At 37.5% G+C, this 19,076-nt stretch overlaps 2 protein-coding genes across 5 annotated transcripts in view; one reads left to right on the forward strand and one right to left on the reverse strand.

The window, feature by feature from the left end:
- LOC114240344 (uncharacterized) overlaps window positions 1-5,353 on the forward strand; it is a 74,183-nt gene extending 68,830 nt beyond the window's left edge. Inside the window, exon 12 of the mRNA XM_089736169.1 lies at window positions 1-5,353. The gene's annotated coding sequence lies outside the window, so the exon portion shown is untranslated.
- Window positions 3,372-19,076, reverse strand: part of Hrb27C (Heterogeneous nuclear ribonucleoprotein at 27C) — a 25,903-nt gene continuing 10,198 nt past the window's right edge. The window contains exons 5-12 of one of the 4 annotated variants that reach the window (XM_089736166.1): window positions 18,406-18,623; window positions 17,397-17,596; window positions 17,089-17,178; window positions 15,961-16,130; window positions 11,811-11,880; window positions 6,571-6,653; window positions 6,117-6,195; window positions 3,372-5,351 (exon numbers count right to left, since the gene is read on the reverse strand). In XM_089736166.1, coding sequence (XP_089592292.1) covers window positions 5,230-5,351; window positions 6,117-6,195; window positions 6,571-6,653; window positions 11,811-11,880; window positions 15,961-16,130; window positions 17,089-17,178; window positions 17,397-17,596; window positions 18,406-18,623 — 1,032 coding nt within the window. In that variant the 3' untranslated portion in view covers window positions 3,372-5,229. Of the gene's footprint in view, window positions 5,352-6,116; window positions 6,196-6,570; window positions 6,654-7,133; window positions 13,067-15,960; window positions 16,131-17,088; window positions 17,179-17,396; window positions 17,597-18,405; window positions 18,624-19,076 lie in introns of those variants that run through there. The other 3 variants (XM_089736164.1, XM_028170738.2, XM_089736165.1) reach the window with 3 other exon arrangements.

Genomic DNA, 19,076 nt, shown 5'->3' on the forward strand with positions numbered 1-19,076 from the left:
GGTGCGCCCGATACCGCGAGCTGTGCTACCGCGCCGCGCACGCCGCGCCCGGGGCTCCGCTGGCTGTCCCCGGGGCGCCGCATGCCTGCGACTGCCGCAACTGCGCGGCCAGGCGGAACTCCACGCCGCCATAGCTCTCGCCGACCGCTACTCAGTTCCAGCCCTCAATACAGTACTTTACTATTACTGATGATACAGCATGTTAAAGTCTTAGGGTCTGTTCACACCGAGCGGATCTACACAGCTATTACAGAGCTTTAGTGGTATCAAAATCCAAGTAAATATCTTTATTAATGTACTAGCTGTACCCGCCCGTTTCACTGGGCATTTAAAATTAATTCTCACCCCCACAAAGATTCTCATCATTAACGCCCCCGCAACTAGTGTAGGAAGTCCAACACTTATATAAATATTAGCCTATCCGTTAAATACATGTATTTTCTACATGGATACCAAGTTTCAAGTCAATCGGATGCATGGTTCAGTAGTTATAACGCAACATCCGTAACAACCACTGTAGATTTATATATTAGTATAGATGTATTGTACACTATCAATGACGTCCACTTTGCACTATAGTCGGATTTTTTATTAGACGAAGTAAACTGACGTTTACTGTGTTGTCAGTTTTTGATGAAATAAAAATAGTGTTGTGACAAAGTGAACGATTGAAAAAACTCCTGAATTAATGAAATTGCCTCGATTGTCTAGTGAATAGTTAGTGTGCCGAACTGCCGATATCGGGCACGGGGTTCGAATTTTAGCCGTGCTTTGTACATACCAACGAGTTTTCGACGAAACATTATGTTCCTATGGTATCTACCTGTACTGAATACCGAGTGTTTTAAACATTAAGAAAAACATTGCGAGGAAGCTTGTAAGACTGTCCTATTTCCAACGCATCATATAGTTGAAACTATAGATGTATAAAATATAACAATTATAGGTACATAGGTAATGAAAATAAAAAAAACTGATTGTAGTTACATACTACTAGTAACATATTATTATATTGGATCACTTTAATACAATTTTATTGTAAAATATAAATAATATTCTTTTATAGTTTGAAATTAATGAGTAACTCTTCACACTCATTGTTCATTTATGTGATTGAACGAGAACTGAACGCATCACTATTACTTTAAATATAGCAACATTATTTCACAAAGTGACATTAGCTACTGTCAGCTGGCTTCGTCTAATTAAAAATCCGACTATAGGTAACCGTGCGCTCCTACAGTAACAGCGCCCTTAGCGGCAAACGTTCCAACTCCGTACTTGAGTTAACTTTTACGCTATCGAAGACGTTAAGCAGCTCGCACTAATCACACCGGACACGAGCGCAAGGCCGACGGTTGTAATCATTCGCCGACACCCATCAGAGGACCATTAGACGCCTGCCTCTCGCCCGATACCTTTAACTCCGACTGAAGACTGTCATAGGACTCGATTTTTTTATTAGACCGCTCTGCCCGCCTCATGTGATGTTAGTGGAGACCATAAACTTCAACTACTCAAATGCCGTCACCTACCTCGACAGTTTGTCTTATAGTACACAAGCGTACCGCTACGGCTCCGCTCGGGTCTTTAACAAAAACTTCAACGATATTTAAGTTGTTTTATTTTTTAAAATATAAGAACACTTATTGCGGCATAACTATAATAGACATAATATATGTTGTCCCGACACTTTTCTTAAATAATAATGTGTTCTACAAAGTCGTAGTACATTATTTTATTCTACCATTAGTAGTTTTCGCAGCGCACGCGCTGTAAACAATATTTTAGGTAATTTTTTTACGCCTTGGGTTACATTATTGGAGTTTTAGTAAGGATCTCTAATTTTTTTCAAAAAAGATTGTAGCGTATCTCACTCGGGATGCTTGTGTAGCTTCCAAACTGAAAGATTTTTCAAATCGGTTCAGTAGTTTCGGAGCCAATTCAATACAAACAAACAAATCTTTTCTCTTTATAATATTAGTATATAGTATAGAAGTATATATTTGCTGCACCTCCTTCAAACAGATTATTGCTTCAAGGCAGAAACAGGCAGTGGTGGTGGCGGCACCTTCCCATACGGACTTCCAAGACGTAAAAAAAGTAAATAAAGATTTAATGTATGTACTCTAAAGGTAATATTAAAAATAGTGCCTGATGACCACTCAACACTTGTGAAACCTAAAGGGCCAGTTTATAACTTTTGCGTTTTAACAAAATCACATTATCAATCTTCATATTATTATTTTTATTACTTAGAGGGGTTGAGGAGCTCACAGCCCACCTGGTGTTAAGTGATTACTGGAGTCCATAGACATCTACAACGTAAATGCCGCCACCCACCTTGAGATAAGCGTTCTAAGGTCCCGGTATAGTACAGCGGCTGCCCCACCCTTCAACTGCTTCACGGCAGAAATAGGCGGGGTGGTGGTACCTACCCGCGCGGACTCACAAGACGTCCTACCACCAGTAAAATATTATATTATCATAGATTAGTATTTCGAAGAGCTTACAAGTGATTTTGTATCTAGTGTGTGTACTTACCTACGTGCAGTAAGTTCATTGGTAATTCATTACATCATAACAAAAAATTATCCTCTGAAAATATCTTGAAAACTTGTCTAAATAAAATTGTAAAAATCTTATAATTTTTTTCTAAATAAAAACTTATTCTTTGATTTTCCAGTGCAAATGTCAATAAACTAAGTACTTGTATTTTAGTTTGTAAAATAAGCTTAAAATTCATTATATTGAATATTTTATTAATCGAACATTATGAATTTCTCGTAAAACTTATCAATTAAAACAGTGTTTTTTGATATATCTAAGCCAAATTATAATAACTTAGATTTAAATATAAGAAAAATTAATTAGAAAATATTATTAATTATTACGTGTTTCAGCGGTCCATTATAATTAATATGACGAATTGCTATTGAAGTATCTATTATAATTAATTTTATACTTCTTAAATTTAAGCTTTTAAAAATATTTAAATCTAAAAAGCTCGTAAAAATTCATTCAACGTAATTTTAACATTACATACTATTATTATACATCGTCACATAATTGTTTTTAAGCTTTAATATTATAGTATTTAAAATAAATTTATATATTTCGACCATTTTGTATTTTGCTTATCTCGTTTTTTTTTTAAATGTACATTAATTATTATAAGGCCTATCTAATATGCTTTAAGAATAAATTTATGTATTTTCAAAAATAAAAATAGATGTATATTCAAAAAAATAAATATTCAAAAATACAATCTCATCGTTTCATTTCCAACGTATAGTTATTATATTAATTCGATAAACGCGTTGCGAGGATACCCTAGGCCAGTCTTGTCAGTTTCAGTGGAAAATAAAATGTTTATTTATTAGTACGTTTATTTAGAAGTAAACAAAAAAAATACACAGTCAACAGAGGGATATCGAGCACAAAAATCAATTTAAAAGTTTGATAAACAAACTACTGTCCGTTCGCAATACATTCAGTCCGGGTTAAGAAGAGTTTCGTTCTAGAGATTAGTTACTTGGATGCAATTTTTATTATAATTAGTTACAACTAGCGCCTCCATGTTTCCTGATGTTGCAACAGTCACGCTATTTGTTCACTTGAATTTGTATAACTTACTTTTTAGTTATCCTAATTTAACATTTATAGAACAATATTGATACAAACATAAACACGGACAAGTCTATAAATTTTGACATGTAAATTTACTTTTTCCTAACATCAGCCAGCATCAAAATATGAGGTAATGTGGTATTTTTTTTATTTTATTAATATTAGCCAGTCGACACAGACACGACGGAATATGATATTCGTAACAGTTTAAAGTAATTCATTTCGACTTCACTAATATACAGATATGAGATAAAAGTGCACGTACTTAGCGATTTAAGAGACGTGGCACATTTTAATCTTAAAAACGGTCCCTACGTACCTAGAAATAAAAAAAATATATTGTTTTTTAAATAGTAACAACACGCGCAATGTACTGTTGTTTTTAATCAACCAGCATTGGAATCAATCCAATAACAATCAGGGGACAAAACCATTTGAATACTACATTTAAATCTAAGTGTGGTTGCACAAACGTCCTGTGTACGTGGGGACCGTGACGTCATTGCTTCACTCTCCTGCCGCTATACTATGCACTTATTATGCCAATACTTAAAACATTTATGTGATTCGGTGTTGATTTTCAAAGTGCAAACGGGCAATATGAATCTTAACACACTCATGAGTTTAATTTCGACTTTATTTACAAAAATTAACAGTACCGAGGGTACAGTCCATCTTTGTCGAGCGGGATCCACGCTCCTAAATTACAAAGACGATTGATTGCAGACGCCATCTATGGGGACAAGACTACACGTTCCAATTGTCGGCTCGATTGTACCGACCGCTCTACAAAACAGCGCGTTTGCATTTACAACTGACGAATTTCATTTACGTGTTTACGGATTGAAAAGTCAATCGGAACACGACAAACATTGTCCAGGATCAAAGAAAACTATTCTAACTTATGAAACGAAATAAACGTATAAGTCTGAGGGGACCCATGCACGTTTGCCTGATATATGTATAATTATTACATCTACTACACAATCATCGAAGACTTATTCCATTAATCGACAGACTACAGAAAACATAATGATATGTACGAAATGCATCATTACTTTGTTACAAAACAAACACCACAGGCTAGATTGGATTTAAAAAAAAAACATCATTTACAAATACAATGATTCAATGTATAGAAAAAAAAAATTATAATAATTATAGTACTATTATTTTACAGATAAAATACGCTAATTTGATTAGTTTATGGGACATGCGACATATAGATGGAAATCGGATTGTTTCTTTTTACTCTGGTCCTAAGATGATATTCTGTAGATGCAGACCTCAGCAAAGAACGCGAGGCAACACTAATATTAAGATACAAGTCATATAGAATGATTAAAAATCACATTTACTGTTTAATTTGGCTTTTACTTATTTTTTTGTCTAATTTCAGACTTCAGATCTGGCGGTTATAAACGACGACTGACGAAAAATATAATAAAAAGGAAACTCTGAAATTAGAAAAAAACGACGAAACATGCCAGATTGAACCATAAATGTTATTAGAATCCCCCATAAACTATCAAACCACGAACGCAATCAAGTACCAGGAGCCCATGAGTGGCTGAGAGTTGGGTCTCTCACAGGAGGTCGCTAGCGCCTGTAGGGATGGTAGGACGAGGCGGACGCGGACCCGGACGACGAGCCGTGGTAGCTGCGCTTCGACGCGCGCTGGTATCCATCACCAGAGCCTCCAGTGTACTCATAGTCGTCACCTAACGTACACTTGCATTACGAAACTTGTACACGAAAACAACACATCAAAACGTAGCAATTTTATCGACACTAGATTTACGGACGCGTTTAAAAATAAAACTGTTTCGTCTCCAACCTTAACATCCGCGTCTTTATTCACACAAATATTTAGTTATTTTTGGTTGGTAGATTTAATAATAAAAAAATTACTCCCAAAATATTTATTCTGATTTTGAAATGCGTCATTTAAATAAGTCATATTATTATTAAACTTTGTTGATTAATAATGTGAATAAAGATATAGACATTAAATAAATTAAATAAATTATTGCGCGTACTTAAAATTGAAGTCGAAGTAACCGTCTTAAAAAAAAGAAAAAGAAAAAAGTTACAACGAAATTTCATTAACTGAAAAAGGTCTTCAAATTTTCCAAATTGTTTTAAATTAACTTCCGTAAATCTAGTGTTTTAAAGCAGTACTTCATTTTGCACTTTTTAATTTAAAAAAATGCTAGTAATAAAATTAACTTACCCGCACCACGCGCACCACTATCCACTTGCCAGCAGTAAACGGAATTGGAAATACATATCAAGGCTAATAATTACGACCTAATCATCTCTACGAGTACAATGGACATACGCCTAATTCGCAATGCGTATTCGCATTCCCTAAATAGAAAAGTGTACGTGTAATGTCTATCTACTTGAGATACTTTCGCTAGACCTACGATTTTTTATTTTTTTTTTGTATTTTTACTCTTTGCTCTTTATGAATATTATCGAACCTGAGACGGACGCCATATCGGAGACATTACAGAACGACGGCTGGGGCGACATCACGCCGCCGCAGTACATTAGCTGCACCTGTTTTCATCAGTACAAGCAATGTGACTCTCCACACTCCACCAAATATGACAAAATTTCAAACTACCTCAATCTAAATTCTCATTAAATATACTTGTAATTAAAATCTCTAATCATACCATAGGAATTTGTTGGACACAAGTTTTTTTTTTTTGGTAAATTTAGAATTTACATAATCAGTGTGCTTAGTGCGAGTTTTTTAACGTACTCGATAGCGTAAAAGCTAGTTCATATTTGTATGGAATGGGGTCGTTTGCGTACGGGTGCCGCTAGGGGCGCTGTTCCAATTGCATACAAAAAACGGCTTAACTTTTACGCTATCGAGAACGTTAAAAAACTCGCACTAAGCACACGGTACAGTGGAAATGATAAAACCTGAGGTTGCGTTCCTACTGTGTCGGTCATTTGCACGTTCATGAACTTGGGGCTCCCGGCGTGGCCGCCGACACCGTCTCCCTCTGTCGTGCATTCCGTGTACCAGTTAATCGCAATCAATCGCTACAGACCGTTGCAACAAAAGCGTTCTTCGACACACGACTTTCATTGCACCCATGAATCCAAATTAAGGGAACACAAAACGTGAACGTTAGTGCGTAAATAAAAAATGAAGTTACTTTGTGTGATTATAGATTTATATTGCGGAAACGATGCTAATTATACATATATATATAATGAATATGTATATATTAAATATTATTATAAGATTACTAATAGAAATATATGATAGATTAAGTAAATATAATATAATAAATAAATGAGCAACATAATTAATTGGGAGGGCTCGACGTTCTGTTCGTCGTCACGCTGCGTCACGTTACGTCACGTTACATCGGAACTAAAATTATGATACAGTACACGTGGGGACGTCGGTCGCCGCGACTGAGGCTACGTAAGACTACGGGATTGGGATCACGTTGTTCAGTAAAAATGCATTCATATACTTTTTTAATATTTTTGATTTCTTTTAATTATCTACGTTTTATAATGTCCTTACGAGTAGATATATATATATATATATATATTTCATCATAAGATATATCAAATATTTGCAGTGGTATTAATTAAATATTCTTTTTAATTAATCAACCAGTAGTGTTACTTAATCCATTAAAATAGAAGAAGCTTAATAGTAAGAAACTACGACAAACTGCTTTATGTTTCCGTTACATTTACAAACTACCTTACTTAATGTTACCAGTTAAGTCTAACACTAAAATATACCCAAAATACCTAATATGAAATAATGCATAGTTACTACTTCAAAAGACCTCAGTGTTATTATATGTTGTAAGTTAGCAGTTTAATTTTATTACATCAAACAACTTTTCGCTTACATAAAAAAAAAGCTATTCTCGTCTTATTTATATAAGTGCTTCGGTTAAAATTAATAATTTATTAACCGTAATTAACTAATTATCATTAGGTAATCGTATTAATGAAATAACAAGGACGCTCGTGTATGTCTATCATAATTTTCAGCTTTAATATAACGAACATAAAGTAACTTATTCGTCGGCGGCGGGCGCGTCGCGGCGCCGCACGCGCCCGCCGCGGACCTCTAAAGGCTTCACGCGATCTGTACTCGTTAGGGCTAAGTAATTAGTTTTTTTTTTTACACATTATTAACAAATCTCTACTAGATAAATAGTCTTACAATCGTAACTTGCTTATGTGACTCGGTCGCGGTCGCCGCTTCCAATTAATTACATTTAAAAAAAAATTAATACAAAATATTGTTAAATACAATGGCGCGTCCGTGCCGGCGGCGCACAACTTATATACTGCCGTAATTAAACATTACTTTAATATTGTACATCAGTCAATAGCTCACCTAACAAATTTTGTATTCTAATTCAATCGAGAATTATGTACTTTAATCCACTATTAAAAAAATTATATAGATTAAAATTAATCAACATCAATTTTAATTAAAACAGAAATAAATAACAACTTGCCCTAGGTATTTTTTTTTTAATAATAATTAATGTTATAATTAACTGTAAAGCCCGTGCAATTAATTTTACGACACAATGGATATCAATAATTATATTTAATATTAAATTCTAGTATAAATATGAGGTTATTTATTTTATAATACCTGCATTGATTTTAAAAATAACTTTCGAAAAGACTACAAGTAAATTGACCGTGGGTCGTGTACACTTTTAAATGCAAAATATTTTAATTTTACAAGACGAGTAGTAGTAGTAGTAGTAGTAGTAGTAATATGATAGTAATAGTAGTAGTAGTAGTAAATATAGGGAACTTAAAGAGAATCCGACCGCTAGTCTAAATGTAACACTAAGGATCTTGTATAATTAGTCAATTACGATCGTAAATATATTAATGAAAGCAGCGCGCGTGCGGAGGCGGTTCTCGATCGCACCGCGGTACACAAACACGTTTACCATATTTTATAAATAGCTACTGAATAAACATACACATATAAAAACCGCGTACACTATTCCTAAGTATCATTTAGTGATTGATACACAAACAGGAGTCGAAAATGTTAACTACACAACATCACTACAGTTAAGCCATGATTTAAAAATATTATATTAATAAACTTTTTTTTTTTTCTTTACTTGATAAACATTAAAACTTTAAGATACAAGTAATATTTATCTTATGTCGACATTATATCCAAGGGCTGGGTGCCGGCTGCGCGGCGCTGGACACATTTGACAGACTAGCCTCTAAAGAGTCTTACCGTATTTTGTATTTTGCTAACTATGTTTAATTAATAAATTCATCGATATTTTAATTTTTTTTTTCATTAACGTTCTCTTCCTATATAATAATAATAATAATAATTAAAAACCCATATAAATAGTATCAATTGATTATTAAAATTTCTTCTTCACGATAATTTGCACTAAGTTAATCATTTGAGTAAATCTAAAAACTTCTAATACATATCTTTTATATCTTTATTTAAATAAATTATACTCTTTTATTTTAATTAGATTGATTGCCACATTTGTTAATTACAAACTAAGTTCTTAATTGTTCCGTAGTTGTGGTCGAAGGAACCCATTTCTGGCCCTAATACACCTTAGTGCTAATCATTATCACTGAAAATAACACAATTTATAAATCATCTATATATTCACTTAATTTTTTTTTTTTTGTAAGGCAACTTTTCCTAACATTAACAAACAGATTCGAACGGTTTCATTCGTTCGCTATCGGTGGTTGCACGTTAAACCTATGTTCGGCGAGTCGAATACTATTTAAACATAGAAATCGTAAACGAACCAAGGAAGGAGGTCGAGAGATTGCAGACTAAAGGAACGCGAGAGGAATGAATCGAGACAACCTAACCTAAGACGCGCCGACGTTATTAAGACGATCATTGTTACTTAAATGTACGAGTTTCAACTTCCTATATAACTGTACGCGCAATCCGAACTGTTACAAATATAACTATTAGAAATGTATCCAATTATCAGTTAACTATGAACATCACAATGTTAAAGGCATTCTCATTTTCACTATTTTTATCGTTAACACGGGACGCGGCACCCCTCGCCGCGGACCCCTTAAATAAAATTTGCTTACAGACTTCACTATGTTCCTCAATGGATACAACAAATTATAATTTACTTACGGAGCGATCTTAAATAATCCTAATCTAAACCGTTAATTATGCATTGAATGTAATCATCAATCAATTTTTCGTATGCAATGTAAGAACGTTTTATAACAATTATATCTAGCGCGCTTAAACCGGGCGCGTCCGCTGCAGCCTCGATCCCTCCCGCTGTCCGAGATTAATTACTTAGCTTAAACACTAAAATTTTAATCAGTCGATCGGTCAAACGATTGAGCGATATAGTACACAGTAAAGGACTAACATTAAATTTAATCTAACATTGTTATTTTAAATTATAACCTCACTTCGTATCGGACAGGTTGGGAGAGACGCGACGTACGCGCCCTCAAACTACACGCGATAGGGGGCAAATATTCCGACCTCTATAGTTACGATTATTTTTTTAACTTGAAACTAAAAACGCTAATTTAATTCCCTAAAATTGCCAGTGTATTTATCGCACACGTTTAAATGAGCGCGGCCAGGGAAGACTACGAGTCGCGGGAACCAAACAGACCCTTTAATTCTACCTGTGACGAGAGAATCATTAATATTATGACCTATTTACACGCGGTCCACGCGAGGGGTGCCCGAGCTGAGGATACGGCTCGGCCCTTCTATATCTAAATGCTTGAGCTTCTTTTAACGATATTATCGCTTACTCGTTAACAATTTGGCAGGTATATTTAATTTATAACGTATTAATTTTATTATCAACTTAAACAAACAAAAAATTATATATATATAAACTGCGATAAACTAAAAATGCGTATTAGAAAAAATTATTAAAATTACTATTTATACAGTACGTTCCCTTTTCTTTAAAAAACGGGACAAAATTAAAATTATTACAACACGATCAGTCATACTATGTTTCGTTAAATATTTATTATAACACAATTATTTCATTAAAAACCTACCGTTTTCCTAAGTCTAGTGGGTGGTAAACAACCAAAACTCTAATATTAAACATACATACCGATATATATACGAAATATTTATACAAGTCATTAGCTTAAGTTAAGTTCTTTAGGTGACTTCTTTCCCCTAAAATTGGCCTTGTTTAACATTGTCTGTCAAATGCGTCCGTCGCGGGGCGCCGGGGCGGGCCCGGGGCGCGGGCAGCCCGGCGTCATTAAAAGAAATCAATTCACAAACTAATCCTCCACTAGTGGAGAGAGAAAATAAAAACATTCGAAACATGAAAACTAAAGAAAAATATCTACGAAAAAAAAGCCCACATCCATATAAGAATAATAAAAGCAAAGTGAATAAAAAGAGAGTGTACGTTCGTTGTACACGAGCACGCGTCGTCCGGGCGGGCCGGGGGTCGCGACAGAGCCGAGTAATATCATTCTCCTGCGCCGATGTTCTCACGACGAGCTCAAATCCAAAACAACTATAATATCATTTACTTCGCCAGCGTTCAGAGAAGAGATAAATACATTATTTACTTATCGAATTAAGAGACGAACGAATTAACTTCTAAAAAAATTATTTAATTTAATTATTTTAATATGCTTACGATAAACGTTAACAGCGTGTGGGTTTGTGTCAATGCAGTCGGTCTTTACCACGCTCTCGAAGGGCAATATTTATATTTTTTGTAAGTCTATATTTTGTATGTCCATTTATTTTGCATCGTCATAAATGCGATCTTAAAATTAATATTTTCTTCAATTCTTTTAACTACGTTTCATGTACAAAACTGCGTTTTACAACATCAATACTTTTATATAAACACGAACATTTTAGCTAATATTTCTCGTATTGCTATGGGTGGGGGGGGGGCACGTCGGGGGGGCGCCCGGTCACGGCACACAGCTCTCCCTTACCTGTGCGGCTGTGTGCGGTGTGGGGCTAGTCGGTAGGGCGGGGGTAGGGCGGGGGCAGTGCGCGGGCACTGTGCGTGCGCGGGCGGTGTGTGCGGGCGTGTGATGTGTTTATGCGGCGGGCCACTCCTTGTTAAACTCGTTGTTGAAGTGTTTGGGCGCGTGATGCGGATGCGCGTGCACACCTGGCGGCTGCGCGGCGGGCTGCTGGTACTCGCCGCCGTAGCGGGACGCGCCGCCGCCGTACGACGACCCCTGACACCACACACCACACACCGTACACGGGGCCGAGCGACCGTGGCGACACGCGGGCGGCGATACTTTACGTCGTGTATTCACGGTCCACTCACTTGTTAGCGAGCGTACTTGACCGATATTATGTACCGTTTATTAAATAATGTATATAATGTTTATACGCGTTTCTCAGTGAATACATGGCGTCATTCGTAAATCAGCATCGCCGCCTACGCAGTGAAGACTAGCGGGCTTTTGCCGACCAAACAACACATTTAGTTACAGCGAGTGGTCGCGGTCACCCGAGGCGGGAGTTAACCAGTGACGGCCGCAAATGCCCGTCTAGTTAGTTGATCGGGATCGTCTCATCATTCTGTAGTGTAACATTATTGCTTTGTGTCGAAATAGACGCGCGGCTTAACTGATCAAACAAATGTTACAATACTAAGAGGTGATCTGTTCATGTACTTTCAAGTGCCCACCGCGAGGGTTCAGACGAGTCGACTTCGAGGTTCCAACAACAATGATACGAGTACTAGTTAAGGCATCTCTATGCTTCTAAATATAACGGGAGAAGCGTTCACAAAAACCCGACGGTTCTACGATATGGTTAAGGTCGGGCGTGCGGGATATAACATATAGTAATGCATATAAACTCTTAAAGCCAAACACTCGAAGTCAACGCGCCTGCAGGAACTAAATAGGGCTGCACTGAAGCGTGCACGGACTCACGTTCGGTGCGAACCCTCATTTGTTCCTCTCAACAATATTTAATTATAACACAATTTTGTAAATAATGTACTCTGGATTACATTCGAAGGAATAAATTTCATCTCTGAACACTTAAAGTACAGCTCTTAATTATATTTTTTTATAGATAAAGTTAACTATTATGAACCTGTAACAATATGAAAAATCCAAATTTTACTAATTTGTACTTTAAATGCCAATTTACACAAGTGCTCGAGATGAAACAATGCGAGCGGTTCATCTCTCGCGGCTACAACATGGCGCGACGCGAACTAAGGGTAAGCTTATATCTAGTGCGGTGCGATGCCTTTTTGATGAGCGCGCTCTATCGTCGCGACAATGGAACAGTCCATAGTGAGAAATCCCCAGCGTATCGCGACATCCCCTCATCCGATACCCGCCCTTATCTCTAATTGTCTTTCTGGAGGAGCCACTCTTGTGGGCCCTGATCGACCAACTGGAAAAGAAGAACAAGACATAAACTCCCGCTCGCCACAACAATTGGTTGTCACAGGTTTAATGTAACTAGCGGAGCGCGTGAAGATGGACCGGATGAAAGCGTGTGACTGTCCCAGAGAGGGAGAGAGATGAACATATACGCGACAGGGAGGGGAGAGGGAGCACCAAGGAGTGAGACTCGGCAGGCGATGAGAGAGAGACCTTCAGCGAAACCCGATAACAAAACGTTTTTGATCCTCATAGCGGTGCGAGTGCCGTGTGTGACCGCAGCACGGCTCGTTGTATCAAAAAGACATCGCACGTTTACTCTGGCCACTGAAAACATGCAGAGAAGGGGGGAGCTCGCCGCGGCCGCGCGACATCCACGCGAACAACCAAGCAGTCTGAACACAGCACACGGATGCAAGTGGAGGCACTACGCGGCTCTAGTCATGCTGGCCGGCGGCCGGAATCGTCTGTTCGAGGGCTTATTTCGCTGAACATCGCTCGCTCACCGGGTGCAGAACCACCACTCAATTGCTTCCGACCAAAAAATCGCAAACAAACAAGTACAATCAAATTAGGCGAGATGAGATTCTAACAGACGATTGAAACGGTTCGGGCAAGTCATGTGTGGATTCATGCGGGGATTCACAATTATCAAACGGAATGTCTTTGGTACGAAGGTGGGTGGAGACAAGCGGTGAAATGAAAAGCGGAACGATACCATCAACTTGGCTGTACTTTGGATTTTCTTTAATTGTTAGTACATTTTTTTATTAATACATTAATAATACATTTATAAATTTTTTCATGTGTTACTAAAATTTATCTAAAGTAAGAATCGAAGGTTTGTTTGCGATTTTAAGACATTAAACATAAATATGTGATTTGCATGACATTTAAGTTTAATTCTTCTCAACTATACAAATTAAGCACACGCTGTTGCTACTTTCAAAATAGAGAATATACTGCCAATTCACTTGATGGTGTTTAATCAGTAGTAGTTAAGTAGTAGTAGTATAGCATTACACTAAAAATTATTAAATTAAAATAAATTTACTGATCAACATCTGTTATCTAATTTTTGAAATTATTATTTTATATATAAAAAAAAGTAGTGACAGCGTGAATTAAATTAAAAGCAAACTAAACTTGTTAAAATATTGCCACCAAATGAGATAATTTCAATGATATTTGCACACGTTAAATGAATATGTCTTACATTTAACGGATGGTTAATATTATTGAAACACTACAGGGTACAGAATCCAGGGTTCACCATTTGTGATCATTATTTAGCGGTAAGCAGGTTAAAAGTACGTCAAGATTACGTTTCATACATTCTGTATGATACAAAAACCCAATATAGTAATAATTCAATTTCAAAAAAAAAACAATGACCTATAATAATATTCGATTTGCAGCAAAAATGTTACCCAACACCAGAACATGTTGATTATCCAAGAGCTTAAAATCCATGCGTATTTTAAAAAAACCAAAAGAATAAAAAAAAATCAATAATTATTTTTATTTTCCTTTGATTTTTTTTTTTAAGAGAATGTTAATTGTAGAAAGCTTGTTATGGTATTTTGAAAGTTCTCATCCAAGTTAACCATTCAGTTTATGGATTGATGAAAGAAGTTTCGTCTACTCAAACACTTTATAAGCAAATGATCTTATAGTTCATATAAAACTTCTTTCAAACAACTACTTTACATATTTACTTTCTCAGTTATGCTATTTCATACAAATAAGTCTAGACTCTGGGTACTTTCAGTAGGGGAGCTACAGTATTTTAAGTTAAAAAAATAAGCACATACATTCTGTAGCCCCACTGCGATTTGTTTTGTTTTAGTATCTGTTCTACTGTGGCTTTTCCTCGTGTATCGATTTTAAATTATTAAGCAAAAACCACAATAGAGTAAGTGTTAAGTCTTTAGACAACCTTCAAAGGTAAAATTTGATAAATTCAGTACATATTTGAGTTATTGTTTTATTTTTATTGAACCCCCCAATTAACTCATTCCAAAATTGAACGGGCTGAATTGATCAAACAAAACCTAAATATGTATTGTGTATCATGTTCGTGTTCAATTTTAAATTTTATTGTTATTTTTTGTTATTCACATGCAATTAGTATCTTTCGAGTATGTGCGCCACAAACAAACATTGTTTTAACAGGAATATATTTTCAAAACTAATATTCGAAAGTTAGCTAGTGAAAGGAAACATGGAATTCGAGCCACGGTATTAACGACCTGAACACAACGTGACAAGGCTCGATATCGCGCTGTTGCATACCCTTTTATATGACAAAATACTGTATAAGTAATAAAAATTGTATTTAGAGATTAGAATTTATAATTGAAAAGACAACACTCACGAGTAAAACAATCAGTTTGTCAGCGCGTTCACAAGTATTTTAGATTGTCTGATATTGTTGGTCAAATGTAGTATTTTATTTGTTGCTTGTGTTCCTGACAAAGCTCGTCTTGTATGTTCAACTTTAAAGTATCGTGGGCGTTGAAAGCCTTTATATAACAAATATCAAATTAAATAGAGAATATGTAATAGAAGTTTTTTCTTTTATTATCTGGCAAGAACTGTTTACAAATACTTTTTTTTATATATGGTAATTTTATAGTGGCTTTCAACAGTGAGCCACTTGTAACTTTAACCATAGATTTAAAAAAAAAACTAAAAAATAACCCAAGTTTTCGGAACCAAGCGCGTAACTGATATTAGGCGAGTTCCTATTTCAAGGGCATTTTTTAACATCTATATTGAATGCGATAGGAACCGCAGCAAGTGATACAATCGAGCTCATGTCGTGTGCGCGCACGTGTGTGGGTGCGTGTGTGGGTGCGTGTGTGGATGCGTGTGTTGGTGCGTGTGTGCGTGCGTGCGTACCTGGTCCTGCTGGTAGGCGGGCGGGTACTGCTGGTAGGCGGAGTAGTCGGCGGAGGAGGACTTGGAGAGCGCGGCCGAGGAGAGCGGCGTGGTGAGGGGCGCGCCTCCCGCCGCAGCACCGCCGCCGCGCCCGTACATCTCGCCGCCCTCAGACAGCGGCACGTACGACCCTGCGGCACACGAGACCAGACTTACTGCGGGTGTGGCCGAGAACAACAACGGAGCCGTCTGGGACTTGTCTAAGCCCAGCACTCGGTTTCATCCCATCAGTTTAGATATGGATAGAATTTCCAGCATAATTATAACAACACCGGAGCGTACGTTTCTTCCCTTAATAGTATCCCACAGCAATGCAGTTGACATGTACGTGTGCGAAATTCCACGTGAAGTTCGATGGTTTTCAGCAGCAGCATACATAGTCAGGAATACGTACTTTATAAAATTTTTAGCCTACATGAGTTGATATGTAGCGTTTAATACACACGCATTAATCACTACATGTTTCAAAATGTGCAGCGCCAATTTTGTGGAGTATTTCTGCATCAACCATCTCTCATCATACACTTAATACTAATAAATATATGAAATTTCAATTAAGATAAAAACTTTTTTTTTATTGCCTAGGCAAACGAGCATACGGCCCACCTGACGGTGATTGGTTACCGTCGCCCATGGACTTCAGCAATGCCAGGGGCAGAGTCAAGCCGCTGCCTATCGCTTAATACTCTCCACAAGCCTCTTTTGAAGAAGGACATGTCATAGCGCTCGGGAAACACAGTGAAGGAGAGCTCATTCCATAGCCGGACGGTAGATGGCAAAAAAGACCTCTGGAAACGCACTGTCGATGAATGCAGCGGTTCTAGATAATATGGATGATCTCTGCTCTGAGATGCAAAGAAAATGTTCACACTAATAGTAACTTAGATCTCTAATCAGTTTTAAATCTAGGCTTTTGACAGTTTATTTAAAAAGTACTTATATCATTGCACCGTTCTAAATACCGACATACAATAAATAAAAAATAACCACAGAACAAAAACAACACAAACTTGCTAAAACATTTTAGTCATCTTTTTGAGACTGTAAGAGATGCCAGCGTGGCTCACTGTGGGACGAGTATATACTAACCAGAACCAGTAGAGTTAGAGTTCTGGGGCATATTCCAGTTGGTCCAGCTGCCGCCAGCCGAGGCGCCCGCCGGCCCGGAGCTATAGTTCGCTGTGTAAACAAACGAAACGTTCCTTGAGTTTTTACTAACTCTTTTTTTTCTAGATTTCTATTTTGAAATAGTTTTTTTTTTTTTTATTTCCAAAATGTTGTTTTATGTCTCTATGGTTTTTAATTAATTTATTGTTGTCCGTGAAGTCGTTAGTGCGCGCGGTGCGTGCGTGGTGCGTGCGTGGTGCGTGCGCGGTGCGTGTGCGTGCGCTAGTTACCGTAGCTGCCGTAGGACTGCGCGGGCGGCTGCGCGTGCTGCGTGTAGTTGTTGGTGGCGGGCCAGGCGGGCGCGTGCGGCGGCGCCTGCGGGGCGGGCGGCGCGCCCCAGCCCTGGTAGTTGCCGGGCCCCGCGCCCGCGCCCGCCGCGCCGTACCCCGCGTACGACGTCTGCCCCGGCGACGTGCCCCAGCCCTGGTACCTGTGCCAATGCGACGCAACGTTGTAACACCTCCAAAATTCAGTAAGAGTTTTTTACACGAATTTCTGCATACTGCTATCTATATATTAATACGTGAAGCAAAAACTTTGTACCCCTTTTTACGAAAATTGCGCAGACGGAGAAGTATGAAATTTCCCACACTTATACAGAATATAAAGAAAGAGTGCAGAATGCTAATTAGATAAATAAAATATTTTTCACACTACCATGTATTTGACACACACATACTTTTTTTATTATTTAAAGTCTGCGGTAAAATTGAGGAAAGGTTAGTATTGTTTATCTTGAATATTATTAGTCTTATAGTGTAGTCTTGGCGAAATCTGTGATTATAAAAGTTTAATATTGACAATAGAATCATAACGGTGTACAAACTTATAATTTCAATTAATCATAGTCGAATTTCGACTACCGTGGGACCACTAGTACCATAAAATCTTCATATTGTAACTATGATAATATGAAACTGCTACAATATAAAAAATATTCATAATTACTAGATAATTTTATTATTCAAAATCGATATGCAAAATCGCTTCACTATTGGAATAAATAAAAGTTCAATACTTTAATTTAATGGATTGGGATCTATTCCACTAAGCCCTTCATGAGGCTAATAATCGGAGGTGCTGGACATTAAAAGAAGTAGTCTTGTCGAAATATGATGGTCACGATTCTCAGCTTGGGGAACCGACGCGAGGAGAGTTTAATTTAAAAATATCCGAAGTAATTTTGAAGTATCTGAATGTATTTATATATTAGATGTTAGATTAAAATTTACAACTTACCCTTGCATGATGTTAGGGCCTGCCATGGGCATGTTGATGGGCGGTCCTCCCATCTGCCCGTTGTGTCCCTGTATCATGTTCATGGGCGCGGCGGGCGGCCCCCACTGGCCGGCGGCGGGCGCGTCCCCGGGCGCGTTCATGGCGCCGCCGCCCATGCCGCCGCCTCCCGACCCGAGCTTGCCAGACCCGTCTCGAGGCTCAGCGCGCTTTATCTCCACCTGCGTTGTATTATTATTACATTAATTATAATGTGATGTCGCATTCTTCTAATATAGCTTCCAGTAGTAGGAATAGAGGTGTGCACAGCATATAAATGGCGTTGAGCTCTTACCATGGACACTATATTGAATGCTACTTGTTACTTATTATAGAAACAAGAGGAATGACCGAACTCAAGCACCTTTGGTCACAATTTATATGATACTTCAATATCACATCTCAAGGTGGTTTTATTTTACTGCCTTCAAATTGCCATCAAGTATAAGGTCTATCTGTTGACGAGCGGTTATTGTTGATGAACAGTAATCAAAGGAACAGAATCAAGCCCACCTCTCAAGACTACTTTTAACCTCATTAGCACAAGTGAAGCCTATGGTATCCAGAACCACTCAAAAGCAAGTGCTTTGTAAAGGCTTCGTCAAACAGAACACGTAATTAGCGCGCGTCAGAGC

Source organism: Bombyx mandarina, chromosome 21 (genome assembly GCF_030267445.1).
Source record: "Bombyx mandarina strain Sakado chromosome 21, ASM3026744v2".
Lineage (NCBI taxonomy): Eukaryota > Metazoa > Arthropoda > Insecta > Lepidoptera > Bombycidae > Bombyx > Bombyx mandarina.